Below are 18,496 nucleotides of genomic sequence, written 5' to 3'. Positions count from 1 at the left end.
GCGCACAATGAGGACCTTGAGAGCCGGTCCCGGAGAAACAACATTCGGGTCCGGGGAATTCCGTCCAGAGAAGAGGGTGAGGACGTGGCTGGGTACCTGAGAGACTTGTTCAGGGAGATACTGGGTGAGCCGGACGATTTCCCCATCAGAATTGACAGGGCACATAGAGTGGGCCTGGCACGTCGGACCTCGGCGCCACCCCCCGATATCCTAGCCTTCCTGCCGGACTTCCCTTTGAAAGAGCGGATCCTCCGTGAAGCGCGAAAGAAGCAATCCTTGCATTTCCGGGGGCACCAGGTGGCCCTTTTTCAGGACCTCTCGGCAATCACATTGCAGAAACGCATAGCCTTCAAAATAGCAACTGATTTCCTGCGAGAACACGAAACGCAGTACTCCTGGGGCCACCCTTTCCGCCTCATCTTCCGGTGGAACGGGACTCTACACCAGCTTCGCTCCCTCCAGGATACCTGCGGAGTGCTGGGAATCACCGCGACGGACGAAGATGCGCCCACACCGCGCCGAAGATGCATTACCAGAGATGGCTGGCAGACATCCCTGGACGGCGGTCCTCTACATCTTCCGCACGACCAGACTCACCCACTATCTGAGCGGAAATGGACAACGCGGTGCGGGAGGTGGCCAGGGACACGGCGCCTGGTGATATGGCGCTGACAGCCTGAGAGAACTCCGGGGGGAGATCGACACAGCTTCATCAACATTACAGGTTCGGGGGCCCGGGGGAGGGGGGGCGGCGGGAGGGTGTGTAGTGGCTGGACGTCCACTTAAGTAACTTTCCACAGTCTTGTCCGGTGAGGACTGGACTGGGACAATGGGGTTCTGGGAACAGTTGGCGGGATGGGATGGGGGGAAGGGGGGTGTTGGGACAATTTCAGGGTTGGATTGGGGGGTGAGGGTTGGAGGGGTGGGGATGGGGAGTTTTGGGTAGGGGTTGGGCAGTTGCAAGGGAGGGGGTGGGTCGTCCAGTGCACTATGCGGGCCCTAGCCACTTTGACAGCATTCATATACCTTGCCTTGTCCGGGCGGGGAAATTACGCTTTCTCTTACACCTTCTCCTATGCCTCCCGGCAATTTTAAGGTAATGACCCTTAATGTTAGGGGCCTCAACAACCCGGTCTAAAGACGGGCAGTATTGTCTCTTCTGGAGAGCTCTCAAGCTGATGTCTGTCTCCTTCAAGAGACACATCTGCTCTCACGAGACACTCATAGACTGCGCTCACATAAATTCCCGACACAGTTTTTCTCTTCCAGCACCACTAAGACAGCGGGGGTTGCAATTCTGGTGGCCAGACACTTTAAGGGGGAAATCCTTCACAAGCACGCAGAACACAAAGGCCGGCTGTTAGCATACCGGTTTAGGATTGGAGGTATCATTTTTACAGTTGGATCCTTGTATAGTCCTAATGAACAGCAAGAACGCTTTTTACAATCAGCGCTCGTAGACGTTACTGCTTCGCAGGATAGGCATGTTATTATCGGAGGAGACTTTAACATGGTCTTTGACTCGGCCATGGATAGATCCGCGCAACGTTTTCCGCAGGTCGGGGAGTTCTCAGCCGGGTGTAAGGCGCAGTTGTCGGAAGTGGACCTACACGACCTCTGGCGACACATGCATCCCACTGACAGGGGGTATTCGTACTACTCCCATGCCCACAAGACGTACCGAGGCTGGATCATCTCCTGGTCACAGCTCCGGTATGGGCTTTGGCCTCGGCGTCGGACATGGGAGTGCTGTCCTTATCGGACCATGCCCCGGTCTCCGCCACTTTGTGTCTACCGCCGGTGGCTGGTCCTCACAGAATATGGCGCCTCCGCGACACCTTGCTACACAGAAAGTAGTGTTTGACCGCATCGAGGGAGCGATCCAAGAGTATTTGTCCCACAATGACAACCCGGACACCACCCTGGCAACGCAGTGGGCAGCTTTGAAGGCAGTCCTTAGGGGGGAATTCTTGGCAATCTCCTCTGCTGACAATAAAGAAAGACAGGCCAAGAGGGATAAACTCACCCTGAGGGTCCGCGAGCTCGAACAGATGCACCGCAGGACAGGGGCCCCCAGAATATGTAGGCAGCTTAAGGAGGCGAGGAAACTGCTGGCGGCCCTAGATTTGGACCGTGCGGAGTACGCTGCGCTTCGCCTACGCCATGCATACTACACCGGAGGGGACCGCTGTGGCAGACTGCTGGCTAATAGGCTCCGAGTGGCGCATCAGAGTCAGCTAGTGAAAGAGATCTCTGACTCCACAGGGACGGTAGTGACGGAAGACGCCTCAATAGCTGAATTGTTCCGCCGATTTTACGCGGATTTATATGCCGGAGACCCGCCGGATGACACTGCGACGTCCACATACTTGGACTCGGTCACCCTGCCCTCCCTAGACCCCTCGCAGGCAGAGCACCTAGATAGGGAAAGTCGACCAGAGGAAGTAATTTCCGCCATTGCCAGACTCAAGCATGGCAAGGCACCGGGACCGGACGGGTATACCTCGCTTTTTTATAAAACGTTCTGCACGACATTGGCCCCGATCCTCACGCGCCTTTTTAACTCGTTTGTTGCTCCGGGGGCCATTCCACCTGACCTCCTGCGAGCCTCACTCACGGTTATCCCCAAACCCGGGAAGGATCGGAGGCACTGTGGCTCTTACAGGCCGATATCCCTCTTGAATGTGGATTTAAAACTGTACACAGGGATCCTTGCGGCCCGATTAGCCCCCAACCTACCGGGACTTATAGATCCGGACCAGGCGGGATTTGTTCCGGGGAGACAGACGGTAGACAACACCAAGAGGATCGTTCACCTCTTGGAGAAGGCCTCCCAGATTCCTGGAGAGAGAATGATGCTGGCGGTGGACGCCGAGAAGGCGTTTGACCGGGTACACTGGCCTTATCTCGAACAGGTCTTGATGAAAGCAGGCATAGGAGACAAGTTCCGCTCCATGATCCTTAATTGCTACAGATTACCGACTGCGGTGGTGTGAGTGAATGGTTATAATTCACAGAGCTTTAAAATCGAGAGAGGTACCAGGCAGGGATGCCCGCTCTCGCCACTGCTCTTCGCCCTTTATATGGAACCGTTCGCCCAACGGGTGCGTAACAATCAGGCGGCGACGGGGGTGCGGTTCGGGGGCTTTACGCATACCATAAGCCTCTACGCGGATGACATCATACTATGGCTAGACGAGCCCCGGACGGCCCTGCCGGCTTGCATCGAAGAGCTGGACTCCTTTGGTGCTGTCGCAGGTTTTAAAATGAATATGGGGAAATCTGTGGCTCTGGACATCTCTCTTGCGCCAGCCACCAGAACTCACCTACAAGGCCAATTCCCCATGCTCTGGTCGTCGGAGCTGGTGCCTTACCTGGGGATCCAGCTGGCTCCCACCTTGCCGGCCATGGTGACGGCCAACTACACCGCATTAGGCAAGAAGATTCGAGAGGAGCTAGGGCGGTGGAATCGCGGCACTCTTTCCTGGTTAGGCAGAATAGCTGCTGTCAAAATGACGATCCTGCCCCAGGTTCTTTACCTGTTCCGGGCCTTGCCGCTCCAGCCGCCGGTCGGGTGGATCCCACAGCCTCAGGCAGACCTCTCGCGCTTTATCTGGCAAGGTAAGAAGCCCAGAATGCGCAGGGCTCTCTCCATGCTAGCCCCAGAGGCAGGAGGGCTAGGCATACCGGACCTTCGCAAGTATTTCCAAGCGGCACAGTTGCGCTATCTGGTAGAATGGAGCAGGTGGGAATCAGATAAGCACTGGCTCTTCCAGGATCAGGCAGTGGCGGGCCGACCTCTGCAGGAAGTCCCGTTTCTGCGCCGGCCTCACCGGCCCGCGAATCTGTATGCCTCCTTTGTCACCAGAGTACCACTGCGGGTCTGGGACGCCACCAACCTCGCACACAATCTCACTACATTCCCATCACCACTTACACCGTTGGTGGACAACCCAGACTTTACGCCGGGGATGGAAAAGGGGGCCTTTACCCACTGGCGGGCGGCCGGTGTCATGCCCTGTATCATATGTATGGCCCGGAAGGCGTCATCCCCTTCCCGCACTTTCGACAGGAATTCTCATTCCCTGAATCTGAAAGACTCCGCTATATGCAGGCTTGCCACTGGGCACTACAACCACAGGTACGGGAATCGGCCGATAGACAACTCCTCCCATATGAGAAATGGCTTCTGACGCGAAATTGATCACAGATCTCTATAAGCTACTGCAACCACTTTCCTCACACCTTTACAACCCGGGAAGAGAGCGCTGGGAACGGGAACTGGGCAGGACTCTGAGCCACAAGGAATGGGAGCAGATATCCTACAGGGCGAGGCACTCGGCGTACCACATGGGCCTCACTGACACGCTGACTAAGGTCTCTACCTACTGGTACTATACGCCGGAACGGGTCCATGAAATGGACCGCAGTAAGGATGACACCAGTTGGATAGGGTGTGGGCACCGGGGCACACTGACACACATTCTATGGGACTGTCCGCTTCTAGCGCCCTACTGGAAAGAAGTGTTAGATGAAATTGATTCCCATTTTGACATAGAACTGCCACGCTTCCCCGCATATACCCTGTTGGGACTCCCGAATGGGTTGATGTATCCCCTTAGATCACGTAGGGGCAGACAGATAGCTATCGCACTGGGTTCAGCAGTTCAGAATATATTACTACATTGGCGCACTACCACGATACCCTCTCTCATGGGCTGGCTACATAGATTATGGCATGTATTAGGCATGGAGAAATTATCACTCACAGTGGTGGGAGATATAGAGCAATTTAACGACCTTTGGCAACCATTCCACTCGCTGCTGCTCACCGAATTCAGGGAACTTACCTGTCCCAAATATCTCCGCCTATTGAGGCTCACGAGCCCTGCAGCGCCAACCTCCTGAGTGGAGAAGGGACCCACCCCTCTCGCTAAGGACGACCAAGGTAGACGGCTTGGGAAAGGCCTGCGCACTGGACGATGGGTGGGTGGGGGGAGGGGGGTAGGGGTATTGGGGAGTTGGGAGTTGGGGTTTGGGGGGGAGTTTGAGAAGGGAAGGTAATTTAACACTGCAACAATGCATATGCTTCACTGCCGCCGCGGACTGGCCCACGATCGAACTGTCCTTTGAAGATACAACGCTGTGGGCGCTGCCTTGTCCGCATTGACCTGATGCCCATACATTTTGTACGTCTGTCCATTTATGTTGCACCAAATAAAATACTTTAAACCTAAAATCATTTACAAACGGGTGCACTTTAAAATTATTCTTTAGTTTTCTATTTGTTGAAGATTTCACTTATACATCGTTAGTTGCAGCATTTCCCGCCTACTTACTAAGTAACTAGCTCAACTTCATTAAACCCCGTGAACGTGTGTTCACTACACTAACCTGCAACGGCGAGGGCATGGCAAAAATGAAGGGAGAAATTGCCCATTCGCTTTAAAAGTCAGGCATGTGAATAGTTCTCTTTTTTGCAGATTTATATAGCGCAAACTCGACCCGGAGGTATAGGAGCGCTTACCTCCTTCCCCTGCTTTAAAAGGGACCTGAAACGAAACAAATTATCCTCAAGAAATACCATATCGTCCTAGTCATCGAACCAAGACTCCAATAACCTAGTTGACTCCCTGCTTATTGTCCATCATTGATAAGTGGAGATTGGACTGTTTTCAATCCTCGTGAGTTCCCCCTCTATCCTTCACTGCATGCCAAATTATAATGTGTTGCTTATATCCTCATGCACCGTTATGTCCTGTTATGCAATGTACGACCACTTATAATGTTTGGCTTTTATCTGTATGTATCCCTCTGTCATGCTATGTTATGCACCTATGTATATAAAGCGCTCTGATACCCCCGGGTCTAGCTAATGCTATTTAAAACTTATAAAATAAAATAAATAAATAAATACCTGAGGTCCAGTTACATAACACAAGGACACATTCATTTTTGGTAGGCACGGAGAGATGACATGATGTGCCCAGAATCACAGGATATTTAGCCGACGCCGAACCGGGTTACCCATCTCCAAGGTCGGCAGCTTGGTCGTTTTCCACATCTCCCCCATCCTCTCTTCCTCTGATGTCACTCAACATGAGGTCGTTGTTCATAGACTGTTCTAATGAATACGTGTATTGGTTTCTTAAGCACTTTCCCTAGTAGCCTAGTGACCAAGTCAACCAACCTAGGCATCAAGACTAATGGTCTCCCCTCTCATTCTGACTTTCAAGTATGGGGGTTATCTGACTGTTTCAACCACCTGCGTTTTTCACTCCTTCAATGTATACTTAAGTGTGATGTATTTGCTTATATTTTTTTGCATCCTCATGTCCTACGATGTAGTGCGGTACAAAAGGGGATGGTGATGAACAGAGCATCTGAACCAATCAAACACTCACACCCAGTCAAGAGATCTGGGTTTAATCCATCACCTTTCTTTAGCCCACTCTGCAACCCCAGTTCAGACATGGCCATATGCAAATGAGTCTGACCCTGTGCCTCATGGGAACAGTCCAGCCCGAACTGCCAAGCCATGCCTTCCCTGGACCGTAAACAAGCTTCCTAAGACCGGTTTCTGGCATTCCAGCCGTCTTCAGCCAGGCTTGCTTGAATCCAGTGGCAAAGTGAGCAAGTTGAAATTGCCGACCGACCGTTCTGTGTTGCTCGCCATACCTGGGTAAATACTTTTTGTCACGATCCCGCTGGTCTCTCCGTGGGGGCTGTAAGGTGGCATGGGACGCTTTTCACCAGCTGGCTGTCTCCTTCAGGTCTCCCCCGCTGCCGCTGCATTCTCCATCTCTGTGCACGGCCGCCGAGGGAGGAGACCACAAGCCCCACCACTCCCCGCGGCTGACCTCACCTGACCCCGCCCACCAAAGGATTTCGCACCAGGAGGCGCTTTAAATCAGGGAGAGAGGTGCTGAGGAGCGGGCACTACTCGTTGAAATTGCCGACGGACCGTTCTGTGTTGCTGGCCATACCTGGGTAAATACTTTTTACCACGATCCCGCTGGTCTCTCCGTGGGGGCTGTAAGGTGGCAAGGGACGCTTTTCACCAGCTGGCTGTCTCTTTCAGGTCTCCCCCGCTGCTGCTGCATTCTCCATCTCTGTGCACGGCCGCCGAGGGGGAAGACCACAAGCCCCACCACTCCTTGCGGCTGACCTCACCTGACCCCGCCCACCAAAGGATTTCGCGCCAGGAGGCACTTTAAATCAGGGAGAGAGGTGCTGAGGAGCGGGCACTACTCGTTGAAATTGCCTATGGACCGTTCTGTGTTGCTGGCCATACCTGGGTAAATACTTTTTGCCACGATCCCGCTGGTCTCTCCGTGGGGGCTGTAAGGTGGCAAGGGACGCTTTTCACCAGCTGGCTGTCTCCTTCAGGTCTCCCCCGCTGCCGCTGCATTCTCCATCTCTGTGCACGGCCGCCGAGGGGGGAGACCACAAGCCCCACCACTCCCCGCGGCTGACCTCACCTGACCCCGCCCACCAAAGGATTTCGCGCCAGGAGGCGCTTTAAATCAGGGAGAGAGGTGCTGAGGAGCGGGCACTACTCGTTGAAATTGCCGACGGACCGTTCTGTGTTGCTGGCCATACCTGGGTAAATACTTTTTGCCACGATCCCGCTGGTCTCTCCTTGGGGGCTGTAAGGTGGCAAGGGACGCTTTTCACCAGCTGGCTGTCTCCTTCAGGTCTCCCCCGCTGCCGCTGCATTCTCCATCTCTGTGCACGGCCGCCGAGGGGGAAGACCACAAGCCCCACCACTCCCCGCGGCTGACCTCACCTGACCCCGCCCACCAAAGGATTTCGCGCCAGGAGGCGCTTTAAATCAGGGAGAGAGGTCCCGCGTCGCGTGACGCGCGCGGGCTAAGCCCGGGCAAAGGGCGGACCATCTGAGGCCCTCAGAGGCCCTAGGAGTCTGGTCTGGGCCACGTCCCTTGGTTTTGCATCAGGACACTACCTAAGGTAAAGCAACTTTGTACTCCTGTCGAAAAGTGTGCAAGATACTCACAGCCCTTTATAGTCCTCCTTAGGGGGCTTAAGTGGAATTATGGTTAAAAAAACACCAATGTCTACCCGATCTACGTCAAGAAAACTGGCCCAGGCAACAACCCCACTCCCAACCCTAACTGCTATTGACAAAATGTTACAGCAAACCATTGGGGTTGTTGTCACCGCCATAGAAAACACCGAAAGACGCCTCTCGTTACCACCTAGCATGTGTCTGATAACTCAACCTATACAGGGAACGAATGCACCTATAAATACCTCTTCGATAACAGCTATGTCACTGGACTCAATTTTACTGCATTCCTATGCGGACTTACCGGGCAGTGGCCAGTCCTATGTTAACGTATTACAACAGCCATCACCTACTGTAATTACTGCCCATGAAAGTAGGCTATCAGTAACACCTAATCTACAGACTGACGAGATCTCTCCCCCCATAGTGATTGATGCGACAAATGTTAGAGAAGAGTTAGACTGCGACAATAATGATACCAACTTAACAGAAGAGATAGTCACCTCGAGCCCATTTTACAACATAAGTCATCAGGGATCTGATCGGTCCAAACATAAACAAGTACCCGCTAGGAAACTGCTAACTGCGAACAAATATGGGAGGTTACATAGAAAGAATAAGAGGAGACTAACCCAGACTACCCTGACACAAGTGGGGATAGGAAACACATTACAGCAGAGCAGAAATTTACAACTAAATGAAATGCATGGCACTGCTCAACAAGTCTCACTCCCTATTAGTATGGAGGATCTCACATTACAGTTAGAGCATATGATAAAGACCCATACTTCGCAATTAACAGAAAGACTGAGGGTATTAACGGATAAGGTTGAGAATTTAGAGAAACTGGGAATAGCAATTTTGGATCTGCTAGAACAACTTAGCATACACATTATGCAGCCCTCAACTAACGCTCCAAAGGCTAAATCTAACAACACGCTGACTAGGAATGAGGCAAGAGCAGCCAGCCCCCCGGTTATGGCAAATGTAATTATTGCACCGACAAAATTATCTACAAATATTGCCAAAACAACAGCGGGGCAGCTACCAGCAGTGGGGCTCGGGGGCAAAGAGAGTTTAGCAATTGATAACACGAACAGGGCAATACCAGCGCGAAATATTAATAATATAATACCTGCTGTGATAAATTTACCACCAGAAAGTAGTGCATATGTAGCTATTCTCGCAAATGTTCCAAAACTTAAACATACCCAATTTGAAAACCAACAAACCCTCAAGAACAAAACATTGCATTGGCTGACCCAAAACTGTGGGTTTCCAATGCGTGGTGCTAACCAGATCATCTCAACCCAAAGAGTGGGATGGTTGGCACCTAGTAAAAAGGAGATAGAGGGAGACTGTATAGTCATAAACTTTAGGACTCCCGATTGGGCCAGAGACTCCATTTTAAATGCACCTGTACCTTCTAATCAAGAGTATAATACAACCTTACTCCCTTTACATTACTTTTACAGGGGCCAAACAGGGAGACATGCTACAGCACGGGCTGTTGATCAGCACAGAGCTCCTTTGCATTTCAATCACCACAATGTACTTCATGACCCCATAACACTTTACAATCCATGGGCCAAAACTAACCACCATAACACAGTTTACGATCCCACTCTATTTTACAATCCATGGGCTAATTTCGCAATTCCGACTAATAACAGATTTCAAGTATTCAGCTCTTTAGACGAAAATGACTGACTGATGGAATTACCTACCTTACCTCATCCTGAAGTAACTGTGCCTAGGGTAAAGCCCAATATCAAACAAGGGTTAGGAGACATAAAGTGTATAGTAGGGGGGTCTACAGTAAGCACAGCAAGACCAGTAAGTAATGACCAGTATGGAAATGACAAAATAGCCCAGAAAAATGTAATTCCTGTATTAGACATAAGCTTTAATGTTAATTCATTGAGATCCAAACCTGTTGCACCTTATGAGACTGTATCTGATAACATTGTCGAAGGACTCACAGTAAGCATCGTAAGACCAACAAATAATGATCAGTATGAAATAGACATAACAGTCCAGTATGATGCAACTCCTGTTTTAGATGTAATTTTGAATGTTAATTCATTGAGACCCGAGACTGCATCTGACAATATCGCTGAAGGTCTTATGGTTATAACTTGGAACATAGCGGGAATTGCTGCCAAAATAACAACGCCCTTCTGGAACAGTTTTATCACACATGGATACGATATAATCTGTCTCCAAGAGACATGGTATAGAGCCCAATTACAAGTTGAACGATATACATCATATGGTGTGGATGCAATGGCTCCTCTAGCAGGAAGAGCAAAAGGTGGCCTATTGACCCTGGTATCCACCTCCCTTACTGAGTTCAGTCCTGGTGGTTATGTGGAAGTTGCTCCGCAGGCATCGATCCTGCGCTTAGCGCATGGCAAAGGCAGGGACTTAGTTGTAGTAAATTTTTACAATAACATCACTGGGCCTAATAGGGGCACGATTGTAACAGATATAGAGCAGGCTCTAGAGGGAGTACTAGAACTATCAAGTGACCCCCCAGTAATAATTTGGGCAGGAGACTTTAATATCCAGGCGTGTTGTCATGCACAGAAGGGGATCTGTGGACACCGAGGGGAGTACCACAGTGGTGGCAGCACTATTCATAATCACTTCCCGCACACCAACTACGGAAGTACTCTGAACAACCTAGTAGCCAAATTAGATCTTGAGCTGCTAGACTGTACAAAGAATAAAGACAATGTGGTATGCCCGTCATTCAGAGGGAGGGATGCCCACTCCAATATTGACCACATCCTGGTGTCCAATGGAATAGCTTATTCCAATGTATGGGTAGTCGAGCAACCAGTGAGTGATCATAATAGTATATCGGTGGTACTATCTGGCTGGGGGCCAAAAACTAATGTACATGGGAGACCGGTGCAAGGAATCATAGCCGAAAGACCAAATGGCATGAGAATAAAGTGGATTAAGATCAACCCTGCCCAATTCATGATGGATGTACTTTCAAAATGTAAAGGGGAAATAAGTTATTGCTTGGCATCTAATGTGACCCCATGTAATTTTCTCGCTAACTTTACTAATATAACTAAAGCAATTGGCGATTCACTTACAGTCAGGCAGCGAAAGCAGAGGAAAATTCAAGTGGTGTGGTTTGACAAGCACTGTCAACAGTCTTAAAAAAAATTGAAATCAGCCCTTGATACCAAGCCCAGAGACACAGTAAAAATTAAAGAGGAGCGCCATAATTATAAAACCTCACTAGCACTCAGGAAAAAAGAACTCCAAAATGAGGCATGGTATAATTTGGATATGGCTGCGGAAACAAAAAATCACAAGTTATTCTGGGAAACTGTAAATAGCCCACTATTAAAGAATGATAACATCCCGGATATTACCTCTCACGTGAGTCGTCGCGCTTGGATTGCCCATTTTGCTGCTATTTTTAATTCTGATTTTAACTTAGATGGGCCAATCTTAATTGTAGATAAAGCACTTAGTTCTAAATGGCAAAAAATGCAGCTCTCTGTGACCTTAACAGAGGTCCTTGATGCATTAGGAAATAGTAAAGGGGGCAAAGCTCCAGGACCAGACGGGGTGCCTATGGATTTTTATAAACATGAAATGATTTTATCGGCACCCCTGTTGACAAGATATTTTAATGCTACTGTAGAGGAGAGGCTCCCACTAACATGGGGCCAGTCTATAATTGTACCCCTTTATAAGAAAGGCTCCAGGTCAGAGGTACGTAACTATCGACCAAGCTCTCTTTTGGACTCGTCAATTAAGATCCTTAGCCGAGTCCTTTTAGAGAGATTAGAAGCCTGGGTTGAGGAAAAGAACATCTTATCTCCAGTGCAGTACGGGTTTAGAAAAGGGATTGGAACATTGGAGCAGTGCGTAAACTTGGAACTCATTATCAGCAAATACACAAAAGCCAAAGAGGGCAATTTATTCTTGTGTTTTGCTGACTTAAGTTCAGCATTTGACCTGGTAGAACACTCGCTCCTGTGGCCAGTCCTGTTAGAATTGGGCGCCCCGATCAAAATTATTCATTTCCTCGCCAGATTATATGAAAGCCTCTCAAGCAAAGTTAGATTTGGATCCTCTGGAGAATGTACACCTTTATTTAGCGTTAAAAGAGGTATAAGACAAGGATGCGTTCTCGCCCCACTTTTATTTTCCTTGTTTATAAATCAGTTACATCAAATTTTAAGAACAACTCAAGCTGACGCCCCCACTATAAATGATAATTTTATTCCTATTTTATTATACGCGGATGACGCGGTTCTCCTTTCCCGGACTCAAAATGGCCTGCAATGTCTAATCGAAAAGTTTCACACCTTTATTGAAAGTAGGAAGTTAGTAATCAATAAAGGAAAAACCTTTACAATGACTTGTGGCAGGAAGACTAGAAAGAGCAGGACCTTTTACCTAGACGGGGAGAAATTGGAAAACGTAACGAAATTTTGCTATCTGGGCATTACATTTTCAGGAGATGGGAGGTGGGAGCGTTTGTCTTAAATGGTCAGGAATATTAATGGTGTTTTTAGATTTGCAGCAAAATTAGGGGGGTCGTAGAATTCGAGAGATGGTGTCCATTTATAACTCAAGGTGTATATCATCAGCCCTGTATGGGGCGGGGATATGGGGGTATCATAACCAGAGTGGTATCCATATACAGTATGAGGAGAATGCCTTTTTAAAACGTTTGCTTTGTGCCCCGGTTGCAGCTTCTAATAAGCTAATTCACAGGGAAGTGGGCCTAAACCATGTTAAGGATTTAATTGCTCTACGCCCACTGACATTATGGCGATCAATCTGGTCTAAAGATGAAACCAAATTTTCTCAGGATGTGATTAATGACTGCTTAAAGCTTGACCATCGTTCGAAAATACCATGGTTATGTCACATAAAATTTTGGTATGAGACACTGAGTGTGACATCTTTGAAGAACATACAGTGGGGGCAGGACCTTCAAAAAAGGATCTTAAAGTCACTTTCCTGAGAGATATGGCAAGGACTAGAATGATCGAATATGCAAAACAAAGCACGTTTACTTTTTATTCAGAATATAATATTAATGTAGGCTTTCAATCATACCTCATTACTGTTTCTAAAAGTTCACATCGCTTTGTATTATCACGTTTACGGTTAGGAATTGTGCACCATTTAGTGGCATTCCCATTAACTAAGAAACTTGGAACGTGCCTATGCCCCTGTGATGGCACATCCAAGCAGAGTAGCTGTCACTTTATGCTGTTGTGTAAATTGTATACCTTTTATAAAAAGTTTTATTTGAAACCCATCTTTTTAAAATATAATATATGCAGCACCAAGGCAGTGATTAAATTGATGTTTAATTTAGAGAGCCCAGATATTTGTTTTTATGTGGCTACATATATTTTAAAATGCATTTTTTTTACACGGAAGTCCATAATTGTATGACACCAATATGGTTGTTACTTATACTTATATGCACTTTATCATTGCTAGTTTGCACATGCATTAATGGATGATACTGACATGCACTTTAACTTTGCTAATTTGTACATTTGTTGGAACTTGAGAATTTCATTCTGCACCTTGAAATTACCAAATGTATTTTTATTATTGCTAGTTTGCACATGCACTATAGGTGAATAAACCAATATGTACTTTATTATGCTAATTTGCACATGTACTGAAGAAAGAGTATGTTTTCTTTCTTTTTCTCTTTTTATACAGTACTGCTAGCAATGTTATGGAACCCGATGAGATTTAAAAATCTAAATGTTGTATTTTATTTGAATGTTGCTATATGGTTGTATTTATACATACCGAATAAAGCACTTTTGAATTGAATTAAATTGAGAATTCTATTCATTTCGTCACCGCAGGCAGAAATGAGATGAATACGTATGGTGCTGACTGGGGGCTCCGAGGCTAAGCTCGAAAAGTAATTTTGCGTGTTGTCTCTATTTTTTACTCTGTACATTACCAGATTGACGAAACGACTGGTAGTGAAGAACTGTGAGTGATTGTGTACCCGTCTCCAGTCTAGGCCGTGACGACAATCCTCGCCGGAAACCGTCCCTCCCCCCCGCCTCCCCCCGCCTCCCCGGCCGCTGAAAACAAGATGGAGAAGAGACTGAGCTTCTGAAGCGCTGCAATATCTTCACCCCTCTGTTCTTCGCGTTTTTTTTACCAGAAATCCTGGCGAGTGAATCTCGGAGTAAAGCTGGGCTTCAGTCGCGACAATGAGTGGCACTAGCAGCGCGGGGGAGCCCCCTGAAGAGACAGCAAAGGAGTCCGCTGATGTAGCGGCCTTTTACCGGTCAGGTGAGAGCGGCGCGGCCGAAATTCCGTATAGTCACTCACAAATGGAAGCTGCAGCGCGACCTAGGTCATCGTGTATGATTTACTGTCTTTGTTACCCATTTAGTTTAATTGCAGGTTGTGCTGCTTTGGGGTAGGGCAGTTGGCACAGACGGAGTCCCGCTTGTTACCTAGATGTGTTTATTTTCTCGTTTCACCCTTGGTGTTGCTGTCTGCACTTTGCAAAGACAGCGGGTTCCAGTGGTCTGCGAGGCGACGTGCACCTTTTTTGATTGCAATGGGCGTTCCCTTCTGCTTACTGTGGTCCTTGGTAATGGTCTCGGTCACTCGCGAATGTGATGGATCAATCGTCCACCCACCATTGGTTCTTGGTGTGGCAGTGAAATTTCAAGAAACCAAAAAACGAGAAGCGTATACAATCTCGGCGCACCGTAGGAATTACGTCAGGATGATACCAAGAAACGCTTTTTGTGACTGTAGTTACAATTGCACCTTGTATATCAATTCACCCACTCTCTGCTTTTGTTACACGGATTCCTCATACTTTGACACCGCGCCTGATGTGGGTGTTTTTTGCAGCGTATAGATGGAGAGGGCTATTTCAATCCGCCGCCGTTATTTGTGAATATCTGTGGACACATTGTTGCAAATAATCAGCCTGCTTGTCACACTAGAATCGAGAGGCGTTAGTTTATTAACTAGCCTTGCGCTGACCCACAAAGTCAGCGCAAGGCTATATCTTCGTGGCGTGCTTTTTATGAACTTATTTACAGACCGACTCTTTATAATTGTAGTGTTTCTTAACGATTGCCTGTGTATCGTGAGTAGTGGTAGCGCATAACTATTTCAGTAACCATTGCCACCATTAGGATCTGACTGCTGAAACTTGTTTTGAGAATAGCGTAGTAGATAGTTAATAGAACTGCATTAAAGGACCAAGCTCTGTCACCTCTCTTGTGTTTTCCGAGTAGCAAACTGCAGTGCAGTAATTTGTGTGGAACTTGTTTTATATTGTGTCAACAGGGCTCGCTCATGCTCCGGTTACTTACCGGTATTCTTCATTACTCCGAGTATAGTCTTCCTCGCCACATGACTAACAAAGTGAGCTTCAGCTCCACACCAGAACCCTCCAAAGCAAAACAAGCATTGGCATTGCCAATAGATCTCGCATTTGTGGGACCTTATAAGTATTTAGTTTTGCAGCACAATATCCTTGTTGCATAATCGGATATTGTGCTGCAAAACTAAATACTTATAAGGTCCCACAAGCGAGACCTATTGGCTATGCCAATGCTTGTTTCCCTTTACTTTCTTTCGCTTTTGTTGTTGTTTCAGAATTTCTTGCGTGCTGGTGTGCGTCTTCATTATGCAACATTCGAATGTGTGTGATTATTTTTTTTTGTGTGTGTGCGGCTTTCTACATTTTCAGGTTATTTTTCGTCTGTGCGCACCTCTCTCTCTGTACTGTAACTCTACCTGTCGGCACCTCTTTTTGCTCTCATTGAATTCTTTATCAAGGAGGTACATGGGCCTTTTTCCTGTTGGTTTGCCTTTGTGGTTGGATTGCTTTTGAATACACAGGGTCTTAAATGGCAAATCTATTACCCCAGGCCAGCATTTTTCATTGCCAGATGTTTGTATGTCATGCTTCCACTGTTGGCCTCTAACCCGGCAGGTAAGCCCCCATTTCATTATTTTTATTGCTGACTCGCCGTTTGTAGGAAGCATTTGACCAGCTGGGAGATATTCCTCGCGCATTGCAACACTTACATACATTCACCAAGATAGATAATGGGTGATGGTCACTTGCAGAGGTGTGTTCTTTATATTTTACGCACCTCCTTAATAGTTCCTTGCTCGGGAAGATATAATCCAGCGTAGATATGTTTTTCAAAGTGGGCTGCGGTTTCCTATTCATCAGCCTTGTTTGATTCCCTGATCCCAGTTCAAATTCATTGATGCAAGCTTCCATGATGTTCCACCCGCTCCCCCCATGGTTTTGCTTGTGGCGTCACAGGTCTCTCATATTAAAGCCACAGATCTCTCATATTAAAGCCTTAGGTCACAATGCACTCGAGTCCCCGGATGCCCGTAGAGAGATTCTGGGATGAGATTAGTAATTATCTTAATATTCAATGTTTTTGCATTCTTTTTTAGCTTGACATGGAGGTTGATTACTGCAGTTTTAGTTGGTGTTCCTTTTTATATTTAGGATCTGGACATGGTGTAAGTGCGCAAACCATTCCTTGACACGTACTTGTATATTTAGTTTCATGAAGATGTAAAGCCTGCCAATGGGTCTTCCAACAAGGTTCTTCATTTGAGCCAGTGTGTGGATTGCCTGGAAGCCTTTAATAGGGCTAGGTGTTATCAACCATGTTTCCTGTAAACATAAAATGTCACCAGTTTGTAGGAATTCTATAGATTCTTTATTTGCTACAGTAATTTTGAACCCCGCCACGTTCCAGTTTATTATTCTAATCCTGGATCTTATTGTCTGCTCCTTTATTTCCCTAGTACGAGGAGTTTGGTCTCACCTTGGTGTGCGATGGTGTCCAGCCACAGCCGGGTATTTTCCTATGCTAGGAGTTTGTCCTCCAGTTGGTTGGCTGTGCTGTTGGAATCCAGGCCCAGTCTCCTGATTCCCTGGAGTTTTGCATTTCTCTTGCCTCCGTACAATGTCTGACTCTGCCACTCAATGAGAGATGGATTATGATGTTATTTTCACGGGCTGTATTGAGATTGGTTTGGTGCCCCCTAGTTCACATTTTGAGGGTTGTTGTACCCACTGGACTTGTTGCCTCTGAGATAATACATAAGGATACTTCTCCATTGCACAATTGTCTATGCGTACACCCCTTTCCTTGAGTTGATCTTTTTCTGCCATAAAGTTTTGGGTGTCTTCCCTGCTTGTCCACTGCATCAGAATTGACTCTTTGGCTAATCCAGATGTCATTCTTGAAAGTGCACCAATGCTAAGTGAGCCGATTTTAGGTAGACCAGCGAAGATATGCTCGACAAGAGATATGACATTTTTGACCGATTTTTAAAATGTCACACAAGCCTCTTATTTCGAATTTTGGAGTGAAGATCAAAGTGGAGGGTATACTTGCCATCAATTGTTCTTTAATTCCTCTGTTGTCGTTCTGATGTGCCTGTACGCCGTTTGTATTTTTTGGGTCCAAGGTCCCTGTCTGACATTTTAGCGTGGTGGGACTTGTACTTTTTCATCCAGCCTAATGCTGGGACATTGCTTGTCCATCTGGGCCCTCTGATCAATAGGTGCTATCTTCCTCGCTGTTGTGGTTTGCAAGGTATCTATGTTTTGGCCTTCAGATTGTGTTTCAATTAACAGTAGTTGTTTGTTCGCTGTGCAGGTGACCCTTTCTGGTGTCAATGGCAGATTTCCCAGCTGCTTGCACAGTTGCATTCCTTCAGGCCTATTTGCTGTGTGAACTGCCAATCTTCTGCTTGTCTTGGGTACCACCTTTTTCTGTTTGTGGGGCTGCAAACCTCTTGCCCTTAAAGCACGTTTTTGAGGTTTGTGTTCACTACCTCCAAATATGATATTTCTTGAGGGTTGAGTGCTATATGTAAGTAACATATATAGGAATTTCCTTATTTAGGCCTTCTGCTTTTTGCACACTCATGCTGGTGTTCTTTATTCTTCCTGGCTGTTTCTCATCTGGGTTGCTTCATCAGGAGTTCTGTACCTTGCTTGAAAGATGAAGTAATTCACTGGGTCCTTAAGGATGCTGTCTGTTCGGGACTAATTTTGCCCTCACAAATTTTTTGTGTGTAAGTGTCACGCCATTTTTCCCTTAATAGGTTTTCAATGATTTTCGCAGTTTTTCCTTTTGTCGTCTGGAGAGCTGCCCTGCGATGCTGCAGTCATTTCTTTTGGGCCTTTTGTTTTGCTTTGGTGCCCCTCATCCATGCTTGTTGAGGGTCTGCCACGTTTGCCAGAGGGCGTGCTACTAGTTAGTTCGGTAATGCCAATTGTTTCTCCTGTTTCCGTTATTGCGTTTTAGGCTGCGGAAGGTGGTTCATCCTTTTCTATAAGTTTCATGTTTTGTATGTTGTTTATCCATGCTTCCCTACCTTGGTTTATTATTGTGGATAGCGGGTCTGGGTGTGTGGTTAGCGTTTCAA

The 18,496-nt window shown here is 47.3% G+C and overlaps 1 protein-coding gene across 3 annotated transcripts in view; it reads left to right on the top strand.

Annotated features, from left to right (window-relative positions):
* The first annotated feature begins 14,110 nt into the window (after positions 1-14,110).
* TRIO (trio Rho guanine nucleotide exchange factor) overlaps positions 14,111-18,496 on the top strand; it is a 4,034,553-nt gene continuing 4,030,167 nt past the window's right edge. For all 3 annotated transcript variants that reach the window (XM_078687660.1, XM_078687659.1, XM_078687661.1), the window contains exon 1: positions 14,111-14,347. In XM_078687660.1, the coding sequence (XP_078543786.1) occupies positions 14,266-14,347 (82 nt within the window). In that variant the 5' untranslated portion in view covers positions 14,111-14,265. The remainder of the gene's footprint in view (positions 14,348-18,496) is intronic.

Source organism: Lissotriton helveticus, chromosome 4_1 (assembly GCF_964261635.1).
Source record: "Lissotriton helveticus chromosome 4_1, aLisHel1.1, whole genome shotgun sequence".
Lineage (NCBI taxonomy): Eukaryota > Metazoa > Chordata > Amphibia > Caudata > Salamandridae > Lissotriton > Lissotriton helveticus.
The sequence above is the reverse complement of the archived record's forward strand: the minus strand, read 5'-3'. Positions and strand labels throughout refer to the sequence as shown.